The following is a 12,969-nucleotide window of genomic DNA, read 5'->3' on the forward strand; positions in this document are numbered from 1 at the left end:
CAATTTAGAGAAAATGGGGACTGTAAAAATGAAATTGAGAGAGTATATTAATTGATGAGATGAAAAACAAGACGTGTTTCATCACATACTTATATTGGTATTTATTTTGATCTTATTCATACACTGACAAATTAATTTACTTTTAATATTAAAATATTAAAATTTTAGAAGCACCCCGTGCAATTTCTGCACGGTGTAAAACTAGTATCTCATTGAAGACCTACTCATTAAATAAAAATAAAATAAAAAAACAAAAAAAGGCATAGCACTATAAATATCACAACTCACACCATTCTTCATCGTATCCAAACTCTTCACCATCTTTATTTCAAAAAAAAAAAAAAAAAACTCGTTTGTTTATCATCTCCCTAGTTTATCCTCCATTGATCACCAATGTCGACCTCAACGACGCCATTATTGAAAGATGAGCTCGATATCGTAATCCCAACAATAAGAAACCTTGATTTCCTAGAAATGTGGAGGCCATTCTTCGAAAAATATCATTTGATCATCGTACAAGATGGTGATCCTTCAAAGACAATAAAGGTTCCAGAAGGGTTTGATTATGAACTTTATAATAGAAATGATATAAATCGAATGTTGGGTCCAAAGGCTAGTTGCATTTCCTTCAAGGATTCGGCTTGTCGTTGTTTCGGTTACATGGTTTCTAAGAAGAAATACATCTACACCATTGATGATGATTGTTTTGTATGCCCTTTATCTTGTTTCTCTTTCCAAAAAAATTTATCTATCGGTATCAGTGGCGTAGCCAGTATTTATCGTTAAGGGTGTGGCGATGCGGGTGGGGTGGGGGAGCGAACTTTTAATGAAATAAAGTACATAGGAAAAATGATCGAAATGTTTGTAGGGATTTGTCGATACTTAAAATGATTTTAATCTCCAAGATCATATGCATGTTAGAAATCAGAATTAAACATAAATAAAAAGTAATCGAATTACCTCGCATCGGAATTAATTTGTGAGCAAATAATATGATTTTAACAAAACCAGGTAATATCACGCGGCTTGTTTTAAAATTTTATTATTATAATTGAAGCAAAATAATATAATTCATATATTACCTTTAATATTTTTACTTATAAATAAAAATTACTTAATTCTTTCCCAAATTTTATTTTGTTTAGGTTTAAGTTCAATGTTTTAAAATAAAATATATACAATTTTAATTAAAACTAATAAGTTATAATTAATTATGCATGATCAACGTTTTAAAATAAGTTTTAGTTGATGGGTTGTTTTTAGATTTGATGATGATTGAAGACTTGAATATTTTTGTTTACCCTCTCCATCCCAATTATTTATTCAAGCTGAAAAGTGGTGATTGACCTGTATAACTTTGTGCAATTGTCAAATTAACCCCCACAACTTTTAATTGGAGTACTTTGGCCCCATAAGTTTCACATAAGGTGCAATCAAACTCAATACATCTCACCAAAATATCACAAAAATCTAACCAAAATACCAACAGCTATACCACCACGTATACATATATAACATACTAAAACCATAATTACAACCTAAAACAAATTTTCCTACATACGTATGTAATTCGGTATGATTTTTTGGGAAAAAAACAATTAAAAATTTTATTTGATTTTATTTGAAATGTGGAAAAATAGAAATATTTGAATATTTGTTTACCCCTTTATTATTCCCTCCAATTTCCTATTATCTTCCCTCTTTCCCTTTTCACACAAGTTTGATTAACTTACCTCTTTCATTTTTTGGTAAGTTTCATTCATTTTTTATTAATTTCTCTCTCCTAAAAAATCAACAACTCTCATTATTTTATTATTTATTCATCATTCATTATTTATTATTTTCTCTCACCTATAAATTTCACAACTTACAATACTTTATTCTACTTTATTCTTTCTTTCTTCCCCTTTCTTAATTTTTGTGCCCAAAAGAAAGGGAAGATATAAGGAAATAGGAGGGAGTATATTTTTTGTTATGAAAATATTTTATTCCGACTTCTGATTTTAACACAACTACCTAACAAAATATTTTACAACGAGTGTAGATCCCGCGCAAATGCGTGGTATATATAGAGCTTTTAATTTTTACTATAATATTTATAGATTTCAGATTTATATCTCATGAATTTAAAAAAAAAAAAATTAATCTTAAAATTAATCAAGAGAATTGAGTAATTTCATGAACTGTGTTTATTTATGAACATATTTTAACTACCCCATATTATTTTAGTAATGTTTTTTTTTTCGTCGCGAAGTTAATAATAGGGGTAACAATTTATGTATAGAGATTATAGTTTTATACCAATTTCGTTTTATTTTTATTAAAAGATTATATTATTATGTTTAATGATAAAAAAGGTTATTTTTAAGTGAAAATTTATTTTAATAAATGAAATCTAATTTGTTTCCATATATAAGTTAGAGCACTTTGGGGGAAAAACTTTAGATAAGTTTTATTCTTTTACTCGTAGTATATAGGAAGATTTGTAGAATCTAACACACATAAAAACCCAAAATATATATGGTATTCCAAAATATTTTACTGAATATATTTTTTTTCTCTACAAAGGCCCAATATTTATATAGAATAACCAAAGTGTTAGGCCCAATTTATAGGTGAAATGATTTGAGCGGGAAAATCTCAAGTTTCACCTATTCATTTAGTAAATAGAGGATTGAATCTTTTTTTACAAAAATTGTAAAATAAGTTGAAAAATCTGCACTTTATATAAAAATAATAAATTGTTTGATTTTCGTAAAATATTTTAATTTTCTTATCTAATTTATGCTGTTTTTTTATTGATTTTTTAAAACTTTTATTTTGTATTTTTTCATAAAACATAACCATTTCTACTTTTGTGATTTGATAAATTGAACTTCTCGTGAGATTTTGATAAAGGTGTTTAATTTCACTTATTAGGTAAGTTATGGGCCTAATCACTCTAATTGAAAATTATGGGGGTTAATTTCACAATTACACAAAGTTATGGAGGTTAATCACCACTTCCCGGTTTATTCAAGTCTACTAAAATACCCTCAAGCCCTCACGAAAAAAAAAATACTCCATACAAAATAAACAAATAATTGGAACAAATTAGTACACGGAGTATATTTCAAATGGCATTTCGATAATAAAGTTTCATCTTGATTCTTTGCACTTATAATGAATTCCATTGAAGGTGATTGGTATCTAGTCATGTAGAGTATGTCAAGGTTGTGTGTTGATGGATTATGCTTACTCAAATTTATATCTTTTGTCATGCCATTTCATATATTAGCAAATGTTATCCATAAGAATTGGCCAATTACTTAAGGTACTAAGTTTGTACTTCAACTAGTGAGATCATAGATAAGGTCTTTGTTTTTTCTCATAGGGTAAGAAGACTAGGTTGTCCTTTACAATACGATCAACCTATTTGATCTTTAGACTTTCAAATCGAGGTCATAAAGTCGGCAGCTTTGTTGGCCTTACGGAAGCTATGTAGGGTCTTCATAGTTAATTTGATGAACTTGCACCCCACTTTTTATGAGAGCAATTAGGACAAAGTAATAATCTTTTTCTTTTGGTAAAAATCATATGACGAGACCTAGACCTTGTACTTTTTTACAAAAAAATTACAAAGTTAATCTCAAATGATTGTTAATTGATATACTAAAGCTGTATGATCACTTGTAAGAATGTTTCATCTTGTGGATATATTGCTTTAGTGCTCTGTTGAGTGACTATGGATTGAGAGCTAATTGATGCATAGGTTGCTAAGGACCCAACTGGCAAAGACATTAATGCCCTGGAGCAACACATAGCTAATCTTCTATGCCCGTCAACCCCTTTCTTCTTCAATACCTTGTATGATCCTTTTCGTGATGGTGCTGACTTTGTCCGTGGATACCCCTTCAGCCTTCGGGAGGGTGTTCCGACTGCTGTTTCTCATGGTCTTTGGCTCAACATCCCTGATTATGATGCACCCACTCAGCTTGTCAAGCCGCGTGAGAGGAACACTAGGTAAGCCTGCCTATGCTATTCAGACTCGATTAGAAGCCTTGAAGTATCCTACAAGGATGTGTCTCTCATTCTCTCCATGTGCCAGGCTTGACTATATATGTTCCAAACTAAATTCTTTGATGAATTAATGTGTTTGTAACTTGTGTTTTTTAGGTATGTGGATGCTGTTCTGACTATCCCAAAGAGCACATTGTTCCCCATGTGTGGTATGAACCTCGCCTTTGACCGTGATCTCATTGGCCCTGCCATGTACTTCGGCCTTATGGGTGATGGTCAGCCCATTGGACGTTACGACGATATGTGGGCTGGATGGTGCATCAAGGTGCTTTAAATTTTCTCTCTACTATTTTATTACATACATCCACATTATACCTTTGCTTTCTTCAATCGATATATAACTTTTTTAGCTAGGAAAGTAGGTCGCTTATGGGTTGGGTATAGGTTTAGTCAAAATGGGTGCATTATGCACTTTGGGTTGCGTCATATCGGGTCATAGGGTGTTTGACTGTTTGGGTATGAGGTTGTTGTGGTAGATGTATGGAAGGCTTCCTACATTTATTGCATAAAAACTAACTTGTTTTCAAATGAGTCATTTTGGATCAGTCCTGGTGATTAATTTGTCTTTCTAGGATCGAGTCAGTAATGGGTTGATCAGAGTCTTGGCTTGCTACGGTTTTAGTGATTTTCAGATTACTCTATTCCGGGGTCTCCTACTTGAGGCAAGTCATACACACCAATCAAATTCGCTTGGTGAAAGAAGTTGGCACCCATGTCGCATCAGTTTCGCCCATCGTGGCTCCTTTTGCACCTATAATATTAATACTAAGTGGTTATTGTATTTGGTTTAATGTTGAATTCAGGTGATCTGTGACCATATGGGACTAGGTGTGAAGACAGGTCTTCCATACATCTACCACAGCAAGGCTAGCAACCCATTTGTGAACTTGAGGAAAGAGTACAAGGGCATTTTCTGGCAAGAAGAGATTATCCCTTTCTTCCAATCTGTTGTCATTCCGAAAGAATGCACTACTGTCCAGCAGTGCTACCGTGAGCTCGCCAACCAGGTCAAGGAAAAGCTTTCCAAGGTCGATGGTTACTTCGACAAACTCGCTGATGCTATGGTCACTTGGATTGAGGCTTGGGACGAGCTCAACCCACCTAACAAGGCTTAATGCTAATCCCAAAATAGATGAACCAATTCACAAGCTTGAGGAGGCCTTCCATATTATCAGGAAGAAATATACTTCTGATAGACTTGAGGAGGCCCTCTTTTGTTCTCAAGCAAAATAGCAGGTCTATCATATATCACTGTATCAGTGTTTACTTACTGCATTCTTGTAGCATTTCTGGAGATTTTGTCCAAATTCGATTTCGTAATATGAGTTTTAGAACATCAATAAAGATTTATGTTTTGGCTTTCATTTGGACTTTTAATTTTTATTTTAACATATATTTAAATATGCCAGTTTTTCAAATTCATTGCATTTCATGTTTGACCCTTGTACAAATATAAAATTTGCTTAAAGTTAAGCTCATATGATCGCCTCTCAAACCGAACCATTTAAAACTAAGAAAATTGGTGCACCAGGATCAATTGGTTGTCACGTATATTGACCCGACCGTCAACATTTGTTTGTTACAAGTCTTATATAACCCCTTACAACTTTTAAAGCCCAACTCCTGATTTGTAAAACATAGTCCCGATATGACCTACTCAAGATGAATCGTGATATTCCAATATGATGCGGTCAAATAAATCATAACAAATAAACTGATAATAATAATAGTAAAAGCAATATTTTTTATATATAACTATTTGACACAAGTCTTATGATAAAATTAATTGATATTTTAGTTAAATAACCTCACTAAACTACTACAGTACTTTGTCCTGATAAGACTTTATAGTACTCAGTAGTTAATAATTTGGAATGTGATTTTACAATACTCCGTATTTAATTCTAAAATCATTTTACAAGTGTTCAATCTAACTCCTTTAAAAAAAAATATATATATATATATATATATATATATATATATATATATATATATATATATATATATATATATATATACTCCTCCTATTCTACATAACTCTCCCCTTTCTTCTGGAGCATGGAGGCGGGAATTAAGAGAGGGGAGTATTATATGATAAAGTATTGGAATGGGGTAGGAGATTGGAGAGAGGAAAGGTATTGTGTGATTAAAATAAGTATTGTTGTGGGGTAAGGTGATTAAAATAAGGATTGTTGTGGGGTAAAGTGATTAAAATAAGATAAAGTATGAGTATTGTGGGGTATTGTTGTGGGGTGAGGTGATTAAAATAAATATAAATGTTTGCCAAATAAGGAAATAGGGAGAGTATTGTGAATAGACGAAAAAGGAAATAGGGAGAGTTATTTAGAATAGGAGGGAGTATATTAAAAGTGCAGCTAAAGTCAACGGACATAAGTTATGGGTTTATTTGTCAACCACAAATTCATGTTGGACACTCCTTTGTTTCTACCAACCCTGAAGCTCCCAAAACTCCGTGGTTCTGCTAACTGCCCATCATTCCGCAATATTATTGTACGGGTAAATCACCCTTTTATTTATTTATTTGCTAATTCCCTGCCATTTTTTAAGGCAGAATTAATTTGTGTTAATTGTTACGGGTTCTATAGTGAAAACAGGGCTTGCTTTTGTCATAATGTTAGTAATTTTATGTTATTTTGATGGGAATCTTGCTTCTTCTCAATCTTCATCATGTTTATTTTGACATGGCTAGTTAGATTATGTTTGGTCATTTATTGGAAACTATGTTATTTCTTTTTTTTTTTTGTATTGAATATGATACACGATGACATGGTACGCTCAGTGCACATAAGGATTTCATGCTGGGTTAGTAACTTAGTATGCGTTTGGCCAAATTCTATGTTTTTGATTAAAAAAAAGGAATTTTGGTTTAATTAGGGAGGCGAGATTTGGACCTAGGACCGTCTTAATCGTTGGGTACTTTGATGACTAAGTAAATGCTCAAAGCAATTGAGCCACAAGGGGAAATTCGAACCTAGGACCGTCTTAATATAATCCTACCATTATTGTGAACACCGAGTTGATGACCATCTTACCCTGGCTATCAAGGAAGCTCTTGAGGCACTAGGGAAATAATGTTCTTGTAGTGAGTATTCAATTCTCGCCGCAAAGACATAGACTGGACTCTTTGCCCCTTCTATCATATATTCATATGGGCATCGTCCGGCTGTCTTTACACAAACTATATTTGTGCTCGATTTTTCTATACACTTCTCCATTAATAAAGCATGATTAAGAGGATTTAATGTAGCGTTTGATGTACAGTGTCTAACTTTGTGTTACTTTAACCCTATCAAGACCAATCGACCATTTTCCTTAAGAATCCTTGATGTCATAGAATCATACATCATCAGGAAGGGCTGCTGAACTAAGATTGGCGATTGTAGAGGCTATGATGGAAGCTCTTGCAGTAGATATTTTCTATATATGCATGTATAGTAGCCTAGTACTAATGTGAAATACTCGAGTATATGACAAAACATAGAGTAACTCCAGATTATTGCAGAAAAACTGGAGAAGTATGACTGAGTCTGCTACAAACAGCACAGGAAAGAAGCTAATTCGTATCGATGTCAGTTCAGACAGTGTTTGCCCGTGGTGCTTTGTTGGCAAAAGGAATCTAGACAAGGCTATTGCTTCATCAAAAGACCAGTTTGATTTCCAGGTTTTTTCTATCAAGTCTTCTATTCGCATTTCCCAAACTATTTTGACCTTCAATTTTATTAGCCTTAGAGTCTGCAGGGTTTGATGAATTAATTTCTTACAGATAAAATGGCATCCTTTTCTCCTTAATCCTTCTGCCCCTAAAGAGGGTGTGAATAAGAGAGATTTTTACAGACAGAAGTTTGGATCTCGTTCAGAACAGATAATTGCGAGAATGACAGATGTACCATTCCTTAGACTCCAATTTGTCAAATATTTTGTATTTGCACATTTACGTCTTAGATTTGTGGCGAAATCATATTACTCCTTGTGTTGCAGGTATACAGGGGTCTTGGTCTTGAGTACAACATCGACGGCCTAACGTAAGAGAATTAGGTGTTGAATTTGACACAATTAAGGGTTAGTATAATAACTATTTTTTTTCGTGAATCTTTTCATAGGGGAAGCACTTTGGATAGTCACCGACTTATTTATTATGCTGGACAACAATCCCCTGATAAGCAACATGATCTTGTCGAGGAAATCTTCCTTGGCTATTTCACAAGGGCCAAGTATATAGGAGACAGGTTTGTGTTTGTTGAACGCTTTTTTTTTTTTTTTTTGCCATTTAAGCTCTGTAAGCTTCCTCAAATGAAAAAGACCTCCAGGAATTATGCAGTACTGTATAATTTGTATGTTTGCTGTAGTTATTATTGCATTAATGTTCGTTGAAAGTGTGAATTTTGAGCTTAAAAAAGAGTGTTTACACTTTTACATTCTTAATGGTGGGATTAATTTAACTTAATTTAACCCCGATTGGCTTAACTTAACTTTTGTATTATGTTTAACCCCCATTAGCTTTTCACTCTTCTTTTTCTATATTTTCGCATTTTGAGGTATGGTTCTAAAAGATGATTCATGTCAGCTGACCCCAAATCATTTTGGGATTAAGGCTCTGATGTTGTTGTTGTTGTTGTTGTTATTGTTGTAATGGTGGGATTAATTACTTATAACTGAGCTCTATTGGTTGCTGAGAATCAAATCATTAGGGCTGTCTTATTATACATACATATATCCAGTTAAGTGTCATTAGCTTCATTTTAGGATGTCTTAGTTTTTCAAGTGGCATTCATGTGCAGGGAGTTCCTAGTGGAATCTGCTAGGAAAGTTGGACTTGAAGGTGCGGCCGAGTTCCTAGAGGACCCAGACAATGGTCTGAAAGAGGTAAATTTCCGTCTTATATGTTCATGATCACCATAGTACCATAGTAGGTGAAAATATTGATTATGGAGAAGGTGATGGTCACAAGAATTTTATACACAAGGAAAGCCTTCATATATTGGAACTTCTGCAAAAGTAACCATAGACCCTTCAAGAATATCAGCATAAAACTCTCAGATGTTTACTTTGCCTGCTTTGAGACCGTGAAAAATTTACCGAATAATTTTCAGGCTAATGAGTAATAGTCCAGTTTATGTGTCTTCAATCCTTCTCGTGTTTTTTTTTTTGGGTAGATTAGAAGGGTTTTTAACAATTTTCATGAAGGTTGCTTCCCACCATGCTAATGCATTTTTCATTTTCGATGAAGCCAGAGAATAAGATTTACTCTACTATAACTTTGATGATAAGATGAAAAAAATGACTCAATAAGCTCTGTTCTCTTAATGTTATGAAGTAGCAGTCTGTACTCTGTCGATACATTTTCTTGGCAAATATTTGTATAGAGCATCTAAAAACAAGTTGGTTTCCAATATAGTGGTAAGGCTATGCAGTACATTTCTACAGTAGTCCCCCCTCCCTACCTGGCCTCGCGTACTTTATGACATCCCATATTATGCTACATATCGTATTGATCTTTTCCTAATGTCTAACCGATATCATCTCGTGTACATGTTTAAGGTAAAAGAAGAGCTTGACAAATACTCGTCAAGCATCAGCGGTGTCCCCTACTTTGTGGTGAGAACCAAGCAGCTAAAAAGGCCGAAATTTTTGTCAACGTTGTTCACTGTTCCAATTTCTTTTGGCATTAACCATCATCATATTGTTCTGGTCAACAGATAAATGACGAGCAAAAGCTGAGTGGCGGACAGCCGGCTGAGGTCTTCCTGAAAGTTTTCCGACTCGCAGTACAGTAAACCATAAAGAATCATTATCCCTTGTTGGTAACTTGGTCTTGTTCTTGGGCATGTACTAAACCTTGTTGATTCCGGTTGAGTTTTTTTCTTTTATATACTCAATATAAATTTCTCGCATGTGATGAAGGAAACATGTATTTGCAGTACAAACGTAAGACTGTACATGTATAGACTGATGCAGTCAGTATCATCTATTGTTGTTGCAATCGATAAATCAGACAGTTTTCTATGTCCAGTGAACTGAGATGTTTTTCTGGTATTATTATACGATCATCTTGAATGATAGGCTATACCGTAGTGTCACGGTCCGGAACTTTGAGCCGGAACATGGCGCGCACCCTTGTCTAACACACGACAAGAATGCAAGCGAGAGCGCCAAGCACTAGTGAAGGATCACTAGTGCATTCGTAATCGGTCTCGGTTGGCGTGTGTCGGAAATCCTAGTCACGATCATCAAAGTCTGGCACACGGAAGCAATAAAAGTAAGCAATTTGATTATTGAAAGCAAGAAACAAGCAATATCAATCTTATGGACGAGAAGCGGTTTTGATTGACTAGCAGCTCTCATAGAGGCAAATTTGATACTTTGAGCCCTGCAGCAGGACACATTGATTGTGCAGAATAGCGATACGTTTTGTAAACACTTAAAAACGTATCTTAAACTAAAAACGAGACTCCAAGATTCGACACGTAGTGTTGGAGTACTAAATGAAACTAAAAACAAAAATGAACATACATGAGTACAAATAAGAAATCTAAGGGCTCGAAATAAAAGGACCGCACGCGCAATTTTTAGGGATTATTCGGCTAAAAATGCGGCTCCTCACACATAGCATTCATTATTCCTTGAGCATCAGTACATAAATTCAAAGCAAACTTTATTGATGCCGGAAAATAGAGAAGGGGACGTAATCGTGACATTAAAGGTAACCGTTATGCTCATACGTAACCCTTTGCGGATAAATTGTTCCCTCCGCAACAACTATACCATAATTTTAGTGTCAAACAATAGCGAAAGCTTGTTATCAACAATAAAATGATTGCATAATACTCTATGATTTAGTGAATCTATATATATATCTATCTATATTAATAAAAGAAGCTTTTTTCGAGCGATTACAGAGAGTTCAGCTTTTACAAATTACCTAAAATTAGTATTATACAAAAATAAATCTAAAGCGGTTATCAAATTATATCAGAAAAGTGAGATAGACTTCTGATCTAATACAATCACAATCACCTCAATATATATATATGACATCTCATTGTTGCATATTGATAATTTTATTCACGTAGGTATCATCATGTTGTTCATTATTGTTTTATACTTCTTTAACTCTTAATGGTTGCATTATGAATCTCATCTTATTTTAGTACGTAAGAATATATTGTATGTTATTAATCTCATAATTTGTTGTTTGACTACAGGATTGTATGGTCTACGTAAATCGAGTCCCTAATGATCACGATAATTACGTCAATAAAGCTGGATTGTTCACTATAAACTCCTTAAGTATTTGAGGTAGAGCTCTATAAAAGCAATTAACCCATAATTTGTTAGTTATCTTACTTTCTTTTATAATACCCCTATTCATCGGTAAATTACCATTATTGCATGCTTTTTGAATTTTAGTTTTTCGGTTTACAATGTGTTTATTGTAATAGTAATAAAGGTTTGTTCTAATTGCGGCTTTTATCTTCTTGCAGTATAATGTCAAATATTATCGGATGACGTCTATGAGATGTCGGATTATATATATGCTTAGAAAGCACCCAATTCTAGGCACCGCTTTATAAACCCAGATAATAAACCAGATTTAATTTGTAATACAGCTGAAATTGTTCGTGAATTAGTTTGTGTTAGCGGTGGAAATTTGATGTAGTGTTTTCATTGGGTCTATTCTGTAAGGAAATACATATGAGATTGGTTATTAGTGATCCAAATCTGTATGAATCCGTTTTTGGTTCTTAAAGGATTAATCATAGTTACCTATATACAAGTTTATTATATCATCATCAACCTGGATTATTCTTAAAATTGTCGTTTATTGTGGTAAAACCTAGGATTAATCAACGTGCTGTTATAAAGATTATAACAATAGGATGAAAATTACTTGGTCCTATGGGCTACAAATTAGTGGCTGCATAAGGTGTCTATAGTCTTAAGCCAAAGTAGCGGTGGAAATGAATGTTGATAAAAGCTCATTTCATTAAATGGTTGATGATAAAATTTGTATGATCACCGGCCATTAACCTGAACAATAATAGGTGAGTAATAACGTATGGATTCCACATCATTATAAACGCTAACTATTAGCTAAACAAAGTACGTGGAGGGGAAGGAAAGTAAAAATACTCAACAAATTCTTATTGTACATAGAGTTGTAGTGTTTATACAATTTAATTGGGAATGAAATTTGAATATTGAGAAATTGTTTTAGATTTTAACAATCCTATAATAACTATAATATAACAACGAACCCAGGAATAACAATGATAATTATACATATATAACAACATTAATGTTACATTGGTTATTAGTGATACTTGCAAAACCCATGAAAACCTAGGATCATTTTAAGATAGAGTTTTCTTCCTTAGATGGGTTCTTAACATTATTTTCATTTTAGGGATCTGTATAACATACACATTACACTCTCAAACACATATCTTCTCTTAAGTTCTTCGATGTCGGTTAAGAGATCAAAATTCCAAGTCATTAGGAACCTATGTATAATAGTATTATTATTGTTATACAAACTATATATTAATTACCCTATTTTGTATCTTTTAGATATCATCCGTTGTTACATAGCAAATTTAATTAATTTATTAAATTAAAGTTAACAATGCAAAAAAAAAAAAAATGAATAAGAGTTGCAGTTATTCGTTGATCATATATGTCATATAATGCATTACCAGCTCATTTATTAAAAGAAAATTCAACAAATTAAGGCCATGTTCTTTATTGCTAAATTTCAGTTGAAATTAGTTAAACCCAGCTCCATTCAGTTCAGCTAACTCAATTCTTCTCATATTAACTCTTACTTCACCTTCAGTCAGTTTAGCTTCACTTAGTTCCGTTCAGTTGAACTCTTCTCAAATTAACTTTTAT

At 33.3% G+C, this 12,969-nt stretch overlaps 2 protein-coding genes and 1 long non-coding RNA gene across 6 annotated transcripts; all 3 read left to right on the plus strand.

The window, feature by feature from the left end:
* Positions 1 to 301: 301 nt before the first annotated feature.
* LOC141610650 (UDP-arabinopyranose mutase 1) lies at positions 302 to 5,420 on the plus strand. The gene is made up of 4 exons (XM_074428850.1): positions 302 to 708; positions 3,752 to 4,002; positions 4,156 to 4,324; positions 4,863 to 5,420. Exons 1-4 carry the CDS (start codon positions 394 to 396, stop codon positions 5,172 to 5,174), a joined length of 1,047 nt encoding a protein of 348 aa, XP_074284951.1. The 5' UTR covers positions 302 to 393; the 3' UTR covers positions 5,175 to 5,420.
* A 1,004-nt stretch (positions 5,421 to 6,424) lies between these two features.
* Positions 6,425 to 10,089, plus strand: LOC141610661 (uncharacterized). Of its 3 annotated transcripts, none has more exons than XM_074428861.1 (8): positions 6,425 to 6,576; positions 7,583 to 7,741; positions 7,844 to 7,963; positions 8,059 to 8,102; positions 8,181 to 8,306; positions 8,859 to 8,943; positions 9,619 to 9,675; positions 9,777 to 10,089. In XM_074428861.1, the coding sequence occupies exons 1-8, from the start codon at positions 6,457 to 6,459 to the stop codon at positions 9,852 to 9,854; spliced, it is 789 nt and encodes a 262-aa protein (XP_074284962.1). In that variant the 5' UTR covers positions 6,425 to 6,456; the 3' UTR covers positions 9,855 to 10,089. The 3 variants fall into 3 exon arrangements, with proteins under 3 accessions (XP_074284962.1, XP_074284971.1, XP_074284980.1); XM_074428870.1 differs by having other exon boundaries at positions 6,439 to 6,570; XM_074428879.1 differs by lacking the exon at positions 6,425 to 6,576 and adding an exon at positions 6,595 to 6,693.
* Positions 10,090 to 10,888: 799 nt separating this feature from the next.
* Positions 10,889 to 11,868, plus strand: LOC141606753 (uncharacterized). Of its 2 annotated transcripts, none has more exons than XR_012526827.1 (3): positions 10,889 to 11,150; positions 11,283 to 11,376; positions 11,562 to 11,868. It is a non-coding gene; the product is annotated as an uncharacterized LOC141606753 (long non-coding RNA). The 2 variants fall into 2 exon arrangements; XR_012526820.1 differs by having other exon boundaries at positions 10,890 to 11,146.
* Positions 11,869 to 12,969: the final 1,101 nt, after the last annotated feature.

This window comes from Silene latifolia, chromosome 1 (assembly GCF_048544455.1).
Source record: "Silene latifolia isolate original U9 population chromosome 1, ASM4854445v1, whole genome shotgun sequence".
Lineage (NCBI taxonomy): Eukaryota > Viridiplantae > Streptophyta > Magnoliopsida > Caryophyllales > Caryophyllaceae > Silene > Silene latifolia.